The sequence below is a fragment of the Panulirus ornatus genome, chromosome 8 (genome assembly GCF_036320965.1).
Source record: "Panulirus ornatus isolate Po-2019 chromosome 8, ASM3632096v1, whole genome shotgun sequence".
Classification (NCBI taxonomy): domain Eukaryota; kingdom Metazoa; phylum Arthropoda; class Malacostraca; order Decapoda; family Palinuridae; genus Panulirus; species Panulirus ornatus.
The window spans coordinates 7,045,008-7,064,816 of record NC_092231.1 but is presented as its reverse complement, the minus strand read 5'-3'; the positions used below and the strand labels follow the sequence as shown (position 1 = coordinate 7,064,816).

Here is a 19,809-nt window from a genome sequence, read left to right as displayed (position 1 = left end):
ATCTTGCTGCAATGTATTGAATGCCTAAGGGGAGGTAAGAAGCAGGATATTGCAGTTATCCATTGCAGAAGCTGGTCTGGATGTCTGGAGGATCATCATAATCATAAATAAGCCAAGACTCAGGAGTAACAAGCAAGGGGCATAGTGAAGGGTTCATAGAGGTATGCAATTTAATGCCTTCTATAACAGTTCTTGCAATGCCACTTAAGGAAATTAGCTATTCTTACCAATCTAAGATGGAGCAAACAATTGAGTGTGGAAAAGCCCAGATGTTTGCCAGCAGCTAGCAAACAAAGCCGGGTATTCTTTAAAAACGAGTGCCACTTCTCTGAGAACCAGTAAAATCTGAAAATGTTAGTTCGTATCAAGCACCCCACATTCTCAACATTCAAAGAAATTTTAATGACCTGCATGGCTTTGAGACACAAAGATCTATCTACTTAAGTAACATGTCATTTACTGCTAACACGAGTGGCCTCTGCAGAATATCCTCCTAAAGCATTTCCTTCAAGTCCTACAGACTCTTTATTATTACCAAAAGCCCTGTTCCACAGAGAAGCTGGCAGAAGTATTGTATTTTATTGTGGCAAGGATATTTACAGATGTCAAAATATTATACAAACTTTAATGATCACCACAATGACCTTTTACTCCAGTTTTTCAACAAACTGCTGGTTGCCAAAAAAAATTCCAGGTAATAAACTAACAATAGGAAACAGTTGAAATGGAGATTTTTAGGGATAACATTGTTAGCACACACATTCACAGCTTCACAAACGCTTTGAAAGTAATGGAAATCACCATTCAAAAATGTGAAACACTCTCTAAAACAAAACATTCTAAAGCTTTTAATGGTTGGCAGATAATATAAAAAGGCCATTCTTAATAAGGTACCTTTTTTCATTTTACATAATTAATGGTATCTTTAGTGAACACAATAACGTTAACAATATCTTCCCTTCTATTCACATTTCTCCATCACTGTCTGTGGTTCTAACAAAAGTAGAAAGGGGCATCTATACAACATATTAAACTGCTTTGTCCTTTTCATGTGATTTAATAAAAGCTACCTAAATAAAAGGCATTTACTTAACTTGATAGGTGCATACCAGAAGTATTCTTTGTCCTAACAAGATATCAATCTCCCATTTAAGACAATCATCCTCAACAAATTTATTAATCAGTAAGAATTACCTTTATGTGACAAGATGTGCAAATCAGTATATACCAGGAACTTGAAATGTGATGTTATTTGCCATCTACCAATGAAACATTTAACAATTAGCAATCTTGTCACAAAGTGTAACTGTCTAATGCCACATTCACTCAGAATATGAAAGATGAAAATTATGAAAATAAAATAAACAATTTATTCATATGCTTGGGGAAAATAATAAACAAATATACTCTCTCACTACAGTTCCTTGCAGCTTACACCTGACATACACCTGGTCACTGGGACAGATGGTGCTCCATGATTCTGAAATACATTCATTTAAAAAATGCACATTTAAAATTAGTACACTATCAACACATTTGGCTTATGCTGATGGGCACTGGAATAGGACTGCAGTATCAGTAGCATTATCACTCTTGTGCGAGTTTTCCCATCCAGTCACAAGCAGTCACTGTGTTCAGTGTTGCAAGTTCATTGGCTACTGTAGTTCTGAGCTGACAACTTTTCATATGCAACAAATTTGTTCGAGGTAAAACCTGAGTACTTGCTGCACTGTTGTAATCAATTCACTCGAAGTATCAAATCTAAATCCTTTCCACTTGTGCTTTCAAATTATGTAACCACGGAATGTCACAAAAACTTACAACCAAGGTTTCAGCTCAATTCACTGACACAAAGTCAACACTTGTTGGCTGTAGGCTGATGCCGTGATCCTTGGCTAATTTTCACATACTTCTGGTAATATTTACTTTACACATATTTAGTGATCTATTACTCTAAATTTATTTATAAAAACTGTATATTCCATTTACAAAAAGAATTTTTCCCTTTTTACATCTATTAGTTTCAATGGACAATATCCCTTCATGGATGCTGAACCAAGTACTCAAATACTTCTATGGGAATTTTGACACCGGGAAACCAACCATTAATCATCTTTGTTCGGCTAGTTGATACAGCAGCAAATCTTCAGAGATAATTGAAAAGGAATCAGTTCTAAATAAACTACAGAACAGATAGGCAATCCAAATGTATTAATGGATGGTGTAGCAAAATGCTCATGGCTCCAGTGTTCAGGGAATGAGTCAGCACCAGAAAAACTTCCCAAACTGCTTTAAGCAGGTAACTGTAGCTTCTTTCCCTGCAGCACTGCAACATACATACAGAGTCATTAGTTCTGGGTCAAGGATAAATTTTCATGCATTCAATGTTATATGGTTCATTACCATTACTTCAAGATATAAAACAGGTATCTTGCTAAACTACATTATAAAACATAATAAAAAGTATTGCAAACAGCACATTATATTCTCATTAAATGACCCATAAGAAGAAAATACTTTGCAATTCATACAAAACACAACCTACTGGTCAGGTATATGCCTACCTGGCAGTATTGTAGTATAACCTAACACAAAACTTACAGAGGGAGCACAAAAAAAAGTTTAGACATGCATGGAAAGGAACAATCATCCCATCATTATTCTAACCAATCCATTCTATCCATCTTTAAAAATTTATAATTTCATGGGACGGATGAGGCACACACAGCTACTGGAAAAACAAACACATCCTCAACGCATTTCCAGTGAGTCATAGTGAAATATGAACTTCATAAAAGTGCTCCTTACTTTTTCATTCTACACACAAATTAGATTCATGTGATACCAATGTCAACATTCACACCACCTTACACAATATGCTTTCACTGCATACAATATTCAAATATTCCTTTACTATCCTAAACTGAAGTATTCCTATCCCTAATTAATTTTCAATGCATCCATCCATGTCTTCCACAATCTTCTTATCCCTATTGAGCTTTCTAATGTACTTCTTGAAACCATCGACAAACATTCTACGTGGATATACCATCCTAAAAGATTTTCATCCATGCACCTTTCCAATGGCTTGTTTACATCCATCACTACTGCTCACATTTTTACCTTTACCAACCACATAAATCTGAGCCACTACCATACATGCATTAGCGAGGTAGCACCAGGAAATGATCAAGAAAAGCCATATCCACTGATATCCATTCTTGAGCTGTCACATGTAATGTAATGAAAATAATGAAAATGAAGGAATATGTGACCATTTTTTTAATTCTAAAACTTGGGAAACTCAGTAACCAACTTACCTTTGGTGATGTAAAGATAAAAGAAATCACAGTAAAGGACTGTCTGCACAACTCCAGCAACAATGGCAATCAGATCATAGAAGCCTTCTACGTAGTAACGGTAAATCTGAAAAAAAAATTCAATCAGCAAAAATACTTTGTGGAATACTCTGAAACAAAGAAAGCTTTTCAACATAAATACTTCGTCCCTAACTCATACCAAAATAATCAATACCTATTACTAAACACAAAATCTCATAAGACAAACCCAAATACAATCAAAACCAAGCTAAATGTGACAAAGCCTATACAGATATGAAATCAAAAAATATCATTTGTAAGTAAAGATAATCTCCATCATTCTCTCTGACAGTTAACATCAGTATATGGATGGCTTAACAGAGCATGAAATGCTTCTGCACAAGGAAGGCCTCATTAGATGAGGATACTATTAACTGGAAAACACAAATACTACTGGCTTTATCACTTAAAAATTTCTGAATAATATGTATCATCAGAATTCATATTCAAACCATAATAACTATTCTGGACATGTGTAATTAAAAGGAGATGAATAAGGAGTTTGAGTGTATTAGAAAAGGCTGGAAGGATGTTAATTACAAAAGATATAATGTTTAAAAGATGCAGGGATTATTCTAAAGACCTGACAAGAAAAGATGGTGAAAGATATGTCTAAACGTACATCAGGATTAGAGGTAATGAGAAAGAGGTAAAGATATAAGGGAAGAATACTTGTTACAAAGGAGGTACTTTCATTACATAACTGTTAGCTGAGAAAGAATAGGTAAGTGAACGCCCTAATCAAGGCCATTAACATTATATATCTACTCTATATATAAATTCAAACCAAGAAACATCTTTGAAAGATCCTTTGTGTTATTACGGATCTTTATAAAGGCTTCTGCAGCACAAGGCGAGTCACAATTACTTAGTGTTTTGTCATCTCTCCTTTAGCCTTGATTACCATCTGCAGACAAATGAGCATAGAATTGGCAAGGTTCCTGAAGAGTTCTAGTTCCATATTTTGGTTCCATAGGACTTGATCTGAATGAGGCAATGCACTGAAGAGGTGTTGCAGGAAGCTATTGAGACTTTCATCAGGTTCCAGAAGTTCTTTACTAGGTTAAGGTCTAAGGAGTTCCTAGGCCACTCCAACATTCGAACGTTTTTCTTGTGATACCTATTCAACACCTTTCTAGCTTTATGAAAATAAAGGGGTGCTCTCCTGCAAAAAGTGATCACACCCATGAACCTCAAGAAAAGGGTTCGGATGGTCCTCTAGCACTTAAATGTACAGCTCTCCATTAATTGTGGGGTTTTTTGATAAGAAATACAACCCTCCCCTACCCTTAACACCACTAAATCAACCCCAGATAAAACTGGCTATAGTAATGGGCAAACATAATCATAACATACTAACCCAATTGAAAATATAGAGGGCACGATAGCAACCCAGGGCAAATAAGTAGTGAGATGTGATGCTCTCTGCCTCGCCAGTCTTAGACACCATAAACAACTGGGGTAGAATGGCAACTGACTCTAAGTAGATGCTGAAAGTCCACAAGATCTGCAAAGTAAAAGGTTTGTTAATATGACTAAGTTCTTATGATACTGGCACATGCTAGATGTATCCAAAAGGTATTTCCAGAATAAGGGAAAATCCACAAATATTTCTAAGTAACTATTAAATTCACATTTTACAGATTCATACTTTAACACTCATGCTAGCAATCCAACACAAATGTTTCTACATATGATGTTTCTAAATATGATGAAGACCTGAGCATTACTGCTTTACTACCAGACAAATAGGCTATCCACTAGTAGTGACATATCCAGAGCGAACAATATTACCAGAATCCACAAGCAAACCGTTCCACCATGAGTGAGAAGTCTCCTTCGGTGAAGCTGTTTCTTCAACAATGGAAGGAAAGGACTTTAGCCCTATTGAGAATTGTCACTGACCTTCAGACAAAGTGATTTTGCTGCAAGTTAAATTTAATAAAGTATGAAAGTAAATAACATTCATACATTTCCACCTTGTTGATAATGACTTTTTCAATTTTCAAAACATTAGTAATATAAAAAAAATATAAAAAAATTAATCATACATTTCTACATGTTTGAAAACAGCTTTCTCACAAAAGTGTAATATCCTTTCTCCAAAAGTGACTAAAGATGATCATCCTACACTCAGCAAAACAGTAAGTATTCAACACTAGAAAGGGGATAATCTTATAAACCCCTTAAGCAAATTAGACCTTACTACAAAATACTCTCCTCAAAATTATATAATTTTATATTTATTATACTTTGTCGCTGTCTCCCGCGTTTGCGAGGTAGCGCAAGGAAACAGACAAAAGAAATGGCCCAACCCCCCCCCCCCATACACATGTATATACATACGTCCACACACTCAAATATACATACCTACACAGCTTTCCATGGTTTACCCCAGACGCTTCACATGCCCTGCTTCAATCCACTGACAGCACGTCAACCCCGGTATACCACATCGCTCCAATTCACTCTATTCCTTGCCCTCCTTTCACCCTCCTGCATGTTCAGGCCCCGATCACACAAAATCTTTTTCACTCCATCTTTCCACCTCCAATTTGGTCTCCCTCTTCTCCTTGTTCCCTCCACCTCCGACACATATATCCTCTTGGTCAATCTTTCCTCACTCATCCTCTCCATGTGCCCAAACCACTTCAAAACACCCTCTTCTGCTCTCTCAACCACGCTCTTTTTATTTCCACACATCTCTCTTACCCTTACGTTACTCACTCGATCAAACCACCTCACACCACACATTGTCCTCAAACATCTCATTTACAGCACATCCATCCTCCTGCGCACAACTCTATCCATAGCCCACGCCTCGCAACCATACAACATTGTTGGAACCACTATTCCTTCAAACATACCCATTTTTGCTTTCCGAGATAATGTTCTCGACTTCCACACATTCTTCAAGGCCCCCAGGATTTTCGCCCCCTCCCCCACCCTATGATCCACTTCCGCTTCCATGGTTCCATCCGCTGCCAGATCCACTCCCAGATATCTAAAACACTTCACTTCCTCCAGTTTTTCTCCATTCAAACTCACCTCCCAATTGACTTGACCCTCAACCCTACTGTACCTAATAACCTTGCTCTTATCAAAGCAAGTACAGTATACTTATTACGACTGGAAAGCTTAGCATTAATAATCAAAACACAAACATCCTTCCTACACTAATTCATAATATATATCAAATCAAAGTCCCATTAAGTAGCAGAGTCACCATTCAAATACTTAAAAAACCCTAGACATTAGTCTTGTTGCTGTGGTAGTGAAGTCTTGTTACTGAAATGCTACTTCCTCACCTCCAGGGGAGAAAAATCATGGTTGATCAGGAGAGAAAGTATGGCTGTTGGGATGAGCAGGAATTCCACACGGAAGGTGTCATGATTGTGGTCGTATGTTGCCTTGAAGCGCAAGTAAATCAGGTACAGAGTAGCATATGAAGCAGCCAAGAAGATCACCTGCAACAATGATTAGTAACCAATAAAGAATATGAAATTTTTTCAATCACCTTTACACAAATCCTCCAAGTGAGATGCACTTCAAATATTGTGGCATGTAATTAGAGATACAAATGATTCAGCACAGGGAAGCACTTCACATATTATTTGGAGGGTAATTATTGACAGCAATTATTCAGCACAATTTCTTTTATATTTGTCTCCAAAGCAATGAAAAAGAAAAGATGCCCTAATCTATTACCACTATTAAGTATTTAATATACAAGAAATAAACTACAAACCACACAAAGCAGAGCACTCATGATAATATTTTGTTGTTTAGCAACCATACATATTCAACAACTTGTGAGGTAGGGTGTAATGGTCAGGGAAGGATAGAGTGGTTGTGCAGAGAAATGAAGCAAGATGGTAGTGAGGGATGATGTGGTGGCCAAGAAGGTAGGGTAAGATGGTGGCGAGAGATGGTTTGGTGGCCAGGGAAGCTAAGGTAAGGTGGCAGTGAGCGAGGAATTGATGGCCAGAATGGTAAATTATGAAGGTGGTGTGGCAGGATTTGGTTGCCCTCTGCAGAACCAAGCATATGAGAGCCCAGAGGGCTCAAACCTGCTAGTTTACAAAAATCATTCATGCACTTGTCCTTTGAATGACCATATACAGTATCCGACAATCTTAACAATGAATCACATTGGTGTTTGAATTCTCCCTATTGTCATCAACTTACTTTGTTGTTTTACACTAATCATTTTTGGAATTTTATGTTGCAAAAGCCATTGGGAAATGATTCCCTTTAAGTGATAGTAAGGATGATATCTTCGACTGAATAATCCTAAGTTACCACACAAAAGTAATTCTTTTACTTCTTTGTTTGTTCTACTTTACTCATAGCAGTCTCACTACTCACTTGTTTTATTATATATTCTGCTTTTCAATACCTACATTTCTATTCAGTAACTTTTTCAAGCTTAATTCCTCAATATTCTGGTATCATATCGAAAGTATTGTGTTTTGGCAAACTGCTCTCTTAAAATGTACCTATGACTTCATTCAGTTACAGTATTTTTCAATATCCCTATTCTAAAGGTATTTTTTAGTTATCAAATATCTTAGCACATTCCACAACCAGTACTTCATTACAAAAAGTAATGTTGCCATATTTCAAAGTGACACAAATTTCAGAACAAATCATCTTTTCATCTGAACATTATATACCAATAATTTTGATGTTTCTCCTATAATTACTGAAAATACAAAGCAGGCTCTATTTCCTCAGATTATCTTCCAGAATCAGTGTCCTTAGGATGTCCATGGTAACAAGATTAAAGATCCATCTCCAAGGTAAGGTCATCAGATGTCACTTGTGCATTATTTTCAGGAAAGGGTATACTGATTTTGTCTCCCACTAATAAATTCTCTTCTCTCTCTGATTAAAAAAAAACTGTGAGAAGGAATTTTTCCAAATCTTAATACTTCAACTCCAGTTATGAATTTTTTTAGAAGGAATTTTTCCAAATCTTAATACTTCAACTCCAGTTATGAATTTTCAAATGACATGAGGTGACTCCTCTACATATAAATATGCACGGAGGGTTTCGCACCTATATTTCAAGGCCACAAACCTGCCCTGGGTGACTGCCAAGTTGGCAGTGAGCAATGCTCTCTACCCACAGTCCATAGCCTTTGGTCAGGCTAAGAAGGAAACTGATCGGCTTAGCTTGATTTAAATTATCCTAAAGTGATGATGATCTGTCTTTGGACCTTGTGAGGTGATGCAGAAGCTTTTCTACCTCAAATGTCGGCACTACAGCCAGCACCCACTAAGACAATAGAACATCTGACTGGTTCAGCTAATAATTTTACAATCTATTATATCAACACCCTGTTATGAAAAAATTATCATTGGATCATGCCAATTATAAAACTTTTTATTTCATGAAATCATTGAAAAAAATTTGGCATAAAATAAAAAATAAAACATGCATAGTGTCAGCTTACTTGACATTCAGTCCTTACACCCACACTTTTTTTATGACAAATGATCACATTGCTTCTAATACATACCTTCATAGTAGAATTGTATAATGAAATGAAGTTGGTGAAAAGATCTAGATAACGCGCTGTGTAGGTCATTGCAAACATCATCTGCGACTTCCCTGAGATTCCTGCAAATAAAATAGAGGTAACACAAAGTACCAAACAATATAAATTTCATATTTACAGTTCATTTTAATACCTGTAATTAAACTTCTCAATATACCAAGAGTGAAATCTTGTCAAGCCAGGACAAAATATAAACCTGAAAAATTATAATACATAACGCAATCAGCTGTATGCACGACATGGAATTACGATTCCGGTGAAATATACCAAACAGTGCTCTAAAAATCAACTGAAACTTTCAGTGGTTTACATTGTGTACTACCATTAAGTGTAAATTAGCACAGTAAACAAATTCCAATACTGAAACTTAGGGGTGGCACTAAAGGGGGAGGCGATTCCCAACTCCAACAAGGCAACAGTTTTTACAAAAGAAAAACGCTTGAAGTGTACTGAGGTTTTGGTATTATTGACAATAAGAGGTAAGAGTGAAACGAGGCATTTCTGAAAAAATTTGAATAACTGCATAAATGGATTAGAGAAAGAGAGAAAGGTGCTTGTAATGGGTGATATGAATGTTAGGGAGGGATGTGAAGAAATTGGCAAGATAGATGGTAAATGTGGTGTGCCTGGAGTAACTGAGAATGGAGGTCATCTTGTGGATGATACCAAGTTGTTTGGTGGTAGTGAAGAATTGCAAAATGTTGCATGTACGTCAGTATTTATTTATGTCAAAAACTCCTGAGGTGCCCCCTCATGTAGGGTGGAGTGGTGAGGTAGGAGTCACGGTGTCAGGGATGGGGGTGAGGAAAGGATGGAGGTTAGGGTATTCCGCCAAACCACCACCATCTAATATATGCCAAAAGCACATCTTCCTACTGAAGGTAGGCCTTGCTGCCTCAACCTGTGTGGTAGGTAGAGAGCTAAACAAACTTCAAATACGTCTATGCAGTTTACCTTCATATCTCTGCCCAAGACCCTTAAGGGCTCCCACAGAGCTCAGGAAGCTGACCACAACTATCAGGTGAGACCGCAAATCAAGTAAATAAATACTCTTACCTCCCTGGGGAGTGTAGCCTCAGACGGATATGTCTGATAGAGTGATGTTTAACTACCAAATGGCAAGAATCGTCCAGAAATTTTATCAGCACAAAATCATAAAAAATTTCCCTTATAATACATTAGCATTCAAAAATAAAAGAAAAATCACAAAAGTTATATCATTACCTTTTTTATGACTTCTTCTTATGCTAAATGAGCACTTCAAGGGCCAAGAGGGATATAACAATGTGTTTGATAGTTCCAGATAACAGAAGGTGATGTGGTTATATTTCTTTCTTCCTACTTTGTTCTCTTACTGTACTCTCATTTCATACACACACAGTATTGGGAGCAAATAACATACATTTCAACAAATATTACAACTTTTGCCCAAAAATTCAGTTTGAGGGAGACTGCCAGTCACAAGATGAGACATCCATGTGGCCCTAGTTCAATAGTTTTGTGAAGTCTATGAAGGCGAGAGTCACTGAGGCCTTGCACCTCTTCAAGCTGTGGTAAATGAAGTCTAAGAGTATGAAAAGGCAGTGAGTGGTGGAAGAAAACTTCATATTTCCGAACTCCTCAGGATCTACTGAATCATCAATGTTAGCATTGCCCCAGTAAAACACACAACTTTCTCAAATTACACAGGGAATGGGAGTGATTGTAACAGTGTAAATTATTAACAGACTCTGGGTTGGAGGATTTGGGTAGCAGAGTAACATAAGGTATCCTCCTAGCTGTGGAGCATTTAGAATGTTTGAAAGAAGCATTAAGTATAGTTGAGAATGAAACAATTGTGTTAGTATCACTTTTGTTAAAATCTGGTAAATAAGAAACAAACAAGGGATGCTATGGCATCCCATCATTTTTAAAGTGTCCTTCCGTACAGCATGAGGCCATTAGGAAAGCAACCATCATGCAGGCAGCTAACAAAAGGTAATCATCTTGGCTTGCTTAGTTTGTATCCAGTTTGGAAGTCACTACACAAACCAAATGAAGCTAAATACGAGAGGAGAACTTGCCTGTAGGGCCTAGAAATGTCTTAATTTCTTTCTAAATTCATGAATTCCCATGAATACCATCATGCAACATAATGGTTTTGTTAAACTAAATCCAAGCTTTAAAAATACGCTGTATAAAGTCAAACGTCTATAAAGACACACGAATTATATCAAACACTTACGCAATCTGTCCTACACAGTCAGATTCATACATCTCTACACACATCTTAAATCACTAACTTCCAAAGCAAGTAATCCATGATGCAACTGACCATTTCAATAATAAAATTTCACCAATAACCAAGCCTTTAAAAATAATTCTACTTCAGTGAGCCTCTAGCTTATTATGCTTTTTCATCAATTGGTTTTATGTGGTTAAGCTGACAATTTCATTTGGGTAAATGTATTCCTGGAGTCCACTACTCTCAGTGACAAGACGTACCTTCTATTGTTTTCAATACTTGTTTCTTAAAGTATTTGTCATTACCTCTTACCTCATTCCAATGCTCCTGAAAGAGCTTTGAGCTACTGATGTTTTCCATTCCTTTCCTTAATACACAAGATTTTGTCAAGTCTCGCCTCAGATCACAGATCATTCTCCTAGAACACATTCGTACATCCACTGAGGATATAACCCACTTGTATTTTCATCAATAGGAAATAAAACCATCCAACACATGTTCCACAACAATGGCATCTCTGCACCAAAAACACGGGACGGCATGCCCGTCATGTTAACACCCCCACCATCCATGCTTGGAACCAAACCTGGTGTTAAAGAACTCTAAGAACAATTTGCATCGTCAGTCTTTGGATGAACAGCCTAAATTTTAAGGCCTGTCAAACGTCAGCTGGTTGCTCCATCACACAGCCATGATAAACAAACCGGGGCTACTCCCTTTGGCCCCAACATTTACACATAAATTACAACATGCATTTCACATACCTGCACATGATCGACTCGACCAGATCTTCAAGAGCAATATAATGATAGCCAAAAGGTGGGAGAGATCCCCTGCCAACCTGAAAATATTCATTTTTCTAACACACGGAGTCTAGGTCCGTAATTCCAAATGACGTGGCTCCCGATACACGTTCCTGACTTTGTCAACAGATGGCAGTGGCGCTAGCGGGAGCACTCCGATCCTTCACTTAGCTGTCAGAAATACATGACATGTAGCATATATGATGAGTGTGTCATGAATGATTTAGTACACATTACCTCAAATCTATCCTAATGTAATCATATTGTTACAATTTTGAAGTTAACTGAGATTTTTTAATTACATTAATCCTCTGATTGATTATGTAAATCTAGATTTACAGTATGTAGTATTTAAGATTCTTAGTTTAAGGGAGACACTGGTTTGCTTTCAAGCTTTTTTTAGTTGGTGAAAATCTACGAGATGCTTTCTGAAGCAAAACTTTGTGAAGATCGGAATTTTCCTTGATGTTTTGAGGTACTACGGTGGATGAACTTTTGGCGTGCCAGATGTTCAATAAGTATTGTTTCATCATTTTCTTACTAGATCATTAATTTCCCGACTTCTATGTTCCATAATATGATGTTCATTACTTGATAGATTATATAATCTGTCTTATTTTATTCTCTTTTGTACTAGCATGAGCTTATTTTAACAAGGAGCTATATATGGTCTTCAAATTCTGAGTAAAATGTGCATGTAAATTTATGAAGGAAATCAGAAGCATTTCCTGTTATCTCTTTCATATTTCAAAAAGTTAAAAAAGAAAGTTAACAGAGGTTTTATAGCCATAATTTGGTCAAATAAAGTTGACTCATCAATCTCCAAGCTAAGATCTTTCATTTCCGCACTAACTTCTCACTTCCAAGATTATCTTTGTTTCAAATCTTCAGTAGACAACTGATATTATGTTTGGTTGTCAAAACATACAATATTTTACCTATATTTTATATATTTGATTTATACGACAACTTGTTTCTTAAGCGAGACACTTTTATTGGTGGATAATCTCTGGTCTTTCTACGTGTCCGGATCCTCCCACTACATCCCTGGCTACTCTACGTGTTATACGTGGCTGACCTTAGGGCCCCATGAACTTTTTTGGAAACTAACTCAAAGACAACAGGAAGCTGAAGTTATAGCTACCAAACAAAAAGCACATTAACCAATGACCTGAGTCTAGCAATAACTTTCCGTAAAAATTCCTGTGTGTAACATATACAAAGGCTAAAGATCACAGTGCGCATAACTTCTGCTATTTTGTAACTATTATCCTCTACATTGCGCTCAAGGGTCGCTCAAAAACATATAATCATACCATTTGATTCAAAGGTCACCTGTGAGGCTATAAACCACATAAGACAACACAGTAACTCAATGTAAAGACCACGAAATAGCAGTAATAATTATTCTTTTGAATTCACAAAGAATCACGTGCAATTAACTTTTTCTATAATCTTTATCACACAAAAATCACGAACGGAATATATTTTTAATACGACTTTAACATCACACATTGTCCAGCTCTTGCTCAAAGTTGACACGATTAGTGTCAGGCCGAGCAAGGCCAGCCCCAGGGGTTGAGGCTGCATTACCCGCCCCAGGGGTGACGTTGCAGGCTCGCCCCAGGGGTGGTGCTGCAGGACCCGCCCCAAGAGTAACGCTGCAGTCCCTCCCCAGGGGTGACGTTGCAGGCTCGCCCCAGGGGTGACGTTGCAGGCTCGCCCCAGGGGTGGTGCTGCAGGACCCGCCCCAAGAGTAACGCTGCAGTCCCGCCCCAGGGGTGACGTTGGAGGCTCGCCCCAGGGGTGACGCTGCAGGCCCTCCCCATGGGTAACGCTGCAGTCCCGCCCCAAGGGTAACGCTGCAGGACCCGCCCCAATGGTAACGCTGCAGTCCCGCCCCAGGGGTAACGTTGCAGTCCCGCCCCAATGGTAACGCTGCAGTCCCGCCCCAGGGGTAACGCTGTAGTCCCGCCCCAGGGGTAACGTTGCAGTCCCGCCCCAATGGTAACGCTGCAGTCCCGCCCCAGGGGTAACGCTGTAGTCCCGCCCCAGGGGTAACGTTGCAGTCCCGCCCCAGGGGTGACGCAGCAGCCCCCCCCCCCCCCTCATGGGTGACGCTGCAGAGCCCGCCCCTGGAGTGACGCTGCCCCGGGCCTAGGCATTCGCGTTAGCTAAGAAGGGACACAGTTCCTGGGATGCGTCATGTCAAGTGTGCCGTTCAACCCAGCGTGTCTTGTGGTGACCTTTTAAAGATGTACACCATTCACAATCTCTCTCAACACCCAATCGCGTGTCTCTTTATGGAAGAAATCAAAGAAAATGAAAATGTTAAAGAGATGCACCATTTTTTATGAATTATGGTTGTCTTGCAGGATGATAATGATACACAGAGATCCAGGATGCGGCAATGAATAGAAAATGCTGTTGGAACTGCAGCCAGCCTTGATCCCGATTTGAATCCCCATCCGCTCAAGCGACATGACGTAGGCCTGCCCCCGTATCTTGCATATGTCAAGGCTGTATTGCCTTACGGTGGATATAATATCATTCATAAAGGCTTCTTCTGTAGTTCGCTTCAGATAAATGGAATCACACATCTCGTTGGTTTCAAAGCTGACCTGAAAGCACACATTTCAGATAAGTCGACGAAATCTCTTGTTGGAGAACTTTGTCTATCCGATCATTGAAAAGACCGCGTTAATTTTTTTTTAGAGGATTTGCCAGAGTTAATGTGATATCCAGTGCTCAGTATGATTCTCTATTAACATGCAGAGATGTGCTCTTGAAGCTGGGTGTCACCTTCAACCATTAGATCTAATACCAATGAATAACTTCCTTTGTTTGTGAACTCGTAGTGTGATCATCCCTGAGGACTGGGAATGGAATAGTCTATCTGCCACAACAGAGTCTATCCTTAAAATATTACAGAAAACCTGATTAATGAAATTACAGAAAACCTCGTATATGTAGTACTTATTATTGATATACAGGACGTTGTACTGTCGAAGTATAACATGTTGGGTCAACGAGGAGAGGCAGCGATAAGGCAGAAACCGTAATCAGGAGGTTATCAAGTGGCAGGTCCGCCCTGTTACCACGGATGACCTGCCTAGGTGGGTACCTGGTGCTCACTAACAAAGACCCGCAAAAAGGGCGGCCAGAGATACCCGAGATGAGCCGAGGGGAGGGGATGTATGCTGCTGCCTCCACTATTAATCCCCTGGGAACAATGGATGGATAAACAGCCGTCATTCATTCAATTGACCTCCGATTCTATTCTATTCTATTCTTTAACCTGCTGAAGACATTAAAAATAGTTATCGAGAGCGTATCGCTACATGACTTACAGGAAGGGATCTGAGACGGAGTGCCTTGGACTTAGTATTAAAAGAATCAGATATAAAGGCAGGCATAAGGATGAGGATTCATATATGGATAAAATATCATCTGCCTGGGGACGAATATACCAACACACGTGAGAGGTATCTTTTCAAACTGTATGAAAGTGTTCAGTGAAGTTTCCTAAAACTCAGTCCTGGAGTACAAGCATCATACTTACTTGTGTGTTGTACTGAAGTTGTGAAGACTGTCACTAGTATTCGATATTGCTAACAGTCTGTAGAGTGAACCACTTGGCACTGGTTCACTCACATGGGTAATGAAGCTCAACCTAGCCAAACGCAGGATGACAAATATCGGAAATTTAATTTAGCTAGGCTGTGCCTATCACTTTACAAGGAGTAATCTTAAAGGAATCTACGTATGTGAATGACTTGGGCGTTGACGTATTATGTATATAGTCTCCAGATAGATACATTCATAGGATTGTAAAGGAGATAAATTACAATGATCAATTTAAAACAATGAATTGGCACATGGCAAGGTAATGCTGGTGACTTAGAGAGTTAAACCAAGGAGAGGAAAGTTGTTAAAAACTTACCAAAGTGAGAGGAGAGATGGACAGTTGAGAAGATGAATTGTGCTTACAATAATTTCAATCCTGCATGAGTTTGATGAAGACAACATGGAGCAGCACTTCGGTATGATAAAGCGACCAGTTAAAGAACACATCTTAGGAATAACAAAGGATATGACGAAATACTTCAGAGAGCAATAGTGTGACACACTTTTGAATCAAGCTGTGTTAAAAGGGAGTAACCACAGTGACCAAAGCAAAGAAACATGTGATGAGGGAGGATGCTTTTGAGAGATATGGACCGGAACTGTAAAACTCCTTCGCCCATGCGCACAAACACGTAATCACATACGAATTAGGAGAGACACACATTTATCAACTGACACATACAAACGCAAACAAATAATAACAAATATTTTTCCATGAATTGTATTTGAGAAAACTGTTTATCAAACAGGCAGCTAAGGGATTCCGGGGAGACAGGAAGTGGAGGACAAACTAAAAACATGTGAGGAGTTGAATGACAAATTCAAGAGAATTTTCATGGACACCACAACCCCAAAACCAATGAGATGGGTTGGGAAAGAAGGGCCGGAAAGCAATAAACTCGTTTGGAAACGTATAAGTAGACCATTAAGGCGCCTTGACCAATATGAATTTTATTAACTTGATAAAGTTTCTCCATACATGATAACGAATTGTGCAAAAACCCTTGACACACCACTTGAAATATTGTTCAGTACGTCGCTAAGGAGAGTGTAGTGCACAAGGGAGTGGTGAAGGGTAAATTTCGTATCTATATATTCAAGACCTGAGAATAGAAATTGCGCAATTGACCAATCTTCTTTGACGACTGTGGCCTGTAAGACGCAGGAAAAGATGACCAGGGAACAAATCAATAATTAATTGCAGAGGAGAAACTACCTAAGAGACACTACACCTTCAGGGGAAGGGGGTTATGCAGAACAGATCTCATAGACAGACCTCTTTGACTTAGAGAATGGGAACTTTGTTTTAGACAGAAGAAAATGGGTGGCTTGTGTTATGGAGGTGACAGAAAACATATGACGCTATATCACACATACGACGTTGGTAAAGGAGCTGGATTTTTTTCAGGTAGGAATAAGGAGTCGGAAACCCTCTAGTGAAAGGGAACAAAGGACTAAAGTCAGCACAGCCTTTTCGGAATGGGTTGCGGTCATCACCAGTCTGCCACAGGGCTCGCTCCTGGGACCACTGATCCTCCAATCAAGTAAATAATTTAGCAGAAGGACTGGATCATCCCTGAATACATATGTTTGTTAGAGATGCCACGATTATGAGGGAAGTATGTGATAATGAAGATTGCTTCAAGTCATAAGGGGATCTAGAGAACCTCCATCCTTAGTTTGATACATGATTCGTGGTATTCTGCCCCCATAGATGCAGAGTAATGATGATGGTATACTGGGGATAAAAAGACCTCGATACTTATATCATCTAGCAGGAAATAAGCTGTAGGAGTATGTGTGGGAGGGACTTGGAAGTCGACACCTAGCCTGCCTCCAGAGACGCACCTCAGGTGGAATATAAAGGAAACATTGTTTCTGGCGATTATCAGACATGCATTTACTTATAAGGACGAAGAAATTTTCAGCATACTATTCACAGTGTACATGTATTAAACCGAAACTAGACTTAAGCCTTCGTACTTAAAGGAACACAGAGACCTAATAGAGAGGGTCCAAAGGGGGGTACGAAAAATCATACCAGAATAAAAGGGGGGCTGAGTTATAGTGAGAGGTCAGAGACCATTAATTTCCCCATTATCGAAGAGAGAAGAGTAAGGGGTGACTCCTTGATTTGATCAAAACCATCAAGCTTCTGGAACACTATAACGATGACAGGAATGAACGGTTCTTCAAAAGATGGAAAGACAGAAGAACCAGATACCAAAACAACGTGCTGATAAAGATGTAAAGTGTTGATAAAGACGTCAAGTAGTACCTCCACACTCTCAGAGAAATGGCTGGATAGAGAATACTATGTGATGAAACTAAATATGTTGACAGTATAACATCATGTAAGAGGTTTTATGAGAGAAAAGATCAAGTAATCGGGCCTCACGAGCGTACAGCTTCCTTTCCGTTCAGTACAACATACGTTAATCCCACCCCCAGGTAACCACACACTCTCCATGTAGAATATAAACTTTAAATACACACAGATAACAAAATGAGTGTCACAGTACACGTTTTAAATATCGGACCAGAGTGACTAACCACCGGTATGTGTAAATAAAGTATTGTATAGAATAATTACATCCTGACTGAATGCATCATTGAATAACAACAACCAAGGATTTTGACATAAGAGAGAGAAGAGCAAAGTTGTTTGTATGATCGTACACTGTATGGGTGGTTGTACAAGACGTTGAATCGGAAAGTATAAGTCCAAGCACAAACAATTTCCTCTGAAAATAAAAACAAATTACGAGGTGTGGATGCATGCGTAAAATGAGACTACAGAGTACACATGTAATTCCACAAGGGTACAGCTGGGAACGTTGTTATCTTTGATGTATGTCAATGATCTATGAGAGGGACTGATATCATGTCTTCCTATCTGCTGACGATGTCAACCTTATGGCTAAGACGAGGAGGATCGAAGAAGGTGATGACGTAAAAGATTTCAACTAAATGGAGTATATGTTCAGACTAATTTCTAGCAGTCTCGTCTAAGCAAATGAAAAGGAAATAACAATACTACAACTACTACTACTACTACTACTACTACTACTAATAATAATAATAATAATAATAATAATAATAATAATATGAAGAAGAATGCAAATAGTAATAGTAATAATTTCTGAATGTCATTCAAAGGTTGCTAGAGACACCATATTACACAATGACATTGAAAAAAAAACTTGTACTGACATTAATAATGCTTGTGAGCAAATGTGGAAAACTGAAGTTTCCTATGTGGTCCTAGAATTACCTTCAGTGCCTGAAAAATGCGTTGAAGATTTTTCGATTGGTGGTTGTAGGCAACGCTGACGGCTTCAGCTGATGATCCTGGCAGTTCATAGCCCTATAGCCCATTTAGCAGTAATATCCATATCAACTGAAGAAATCACTCGAATGTGCGTTATACTTAGGGGCCTCAGATTTTCCTTCCCGTTTTTGTACAGTTGAGAAGTCCAGCCTCATCCTTGCAGTAGTCAGAGCAGCATGAAGACAGGACCCTGTGTATCAGTGCTGAATTGTCTTCCCAACATATTCACGTACTTGGCTCTGCTCTACATACGATGATTGTTGAGAAGGGACTTGTGCGTAGAGGACACTGCATGTACTGGACCTAAATATTTCTCTTGAGCACCTATCATATGATTTTGAATGTATTTGTATTTCAGCTGCAACGCTTGGGCAACTGGTGATCAGTTTTTGCATGGTTGCAGAATTCACAAAGCGGGCAATCAAAACTATCTCATCCACAGTGTTCATTATGAAACAAGTACTCGCGAGTACGCTTCCACGGTTCTCCTATCAGTGTGGTTTGATAGTTAAATCTCCAGTGTAATCTTTGTTAAGGTACTCCAGATCAGGCAACAATAACATCTTCAAAAGAACATCAGAAATCTGTTGGGGTGAGGATAAGGCCGGACGAATGGCGGATAAATCAGAGCGCAGGGAATGTGGTGATGTCTGCAAGAACCGTACATAAACAACCGTTGCAACTTGCAATCCTGCCTGTGTCGCTCCAAGGCCGCCCCTTACCCGCAGTCATACTTGACATGTGACGACACCCTTGGTGGAGGCAGTACCGGTGTCCATAACTTTAGTGGATACACACACACACACACACACCCCGGATGGTGCTCCTACAGGAGGGAGGAGGCGTTGCTAGAGTTTACCGAAGCGCCGCTGTACAAAGA

The 19,809-nt window shown here is 39.0% G+C and overlaps 1 protein-coding gene across 1 annotated transcript; it reads right to left on the bottom strand.

Annotated features, from left to right (window-relative positions):
• Nucleotides 1-608: 608 nt before the first annotated feature.
• Nucleotides 609-12,142, bottom strand: KdelR (ER lumen protein-retaining receptor). The gene is made up of 6 exons (XM_071664056.1): nt 11,933-12,142; nt 8,906-9,006; nt 6,689-6,847; nt 4,741-4,887; nt 3,321-3,426; nt 609-2,326 (listed from the first exon to the last, which is right to left on the bottom strand). The coding sequence occupies exons 1-6, from the start codon at nt 12,021-12,023 to the stop codon at nt 2,292-2,294; spliced, it is 639 nt and encodes a 212-aa protein (XP_071520157.1). The 5' UTR covers nt 12,024-12,142; the 3' UTR covers nt 609-2,291.
• Nucleotides 12,143-19,809: the final 7,667 nt, after the last annotated feature.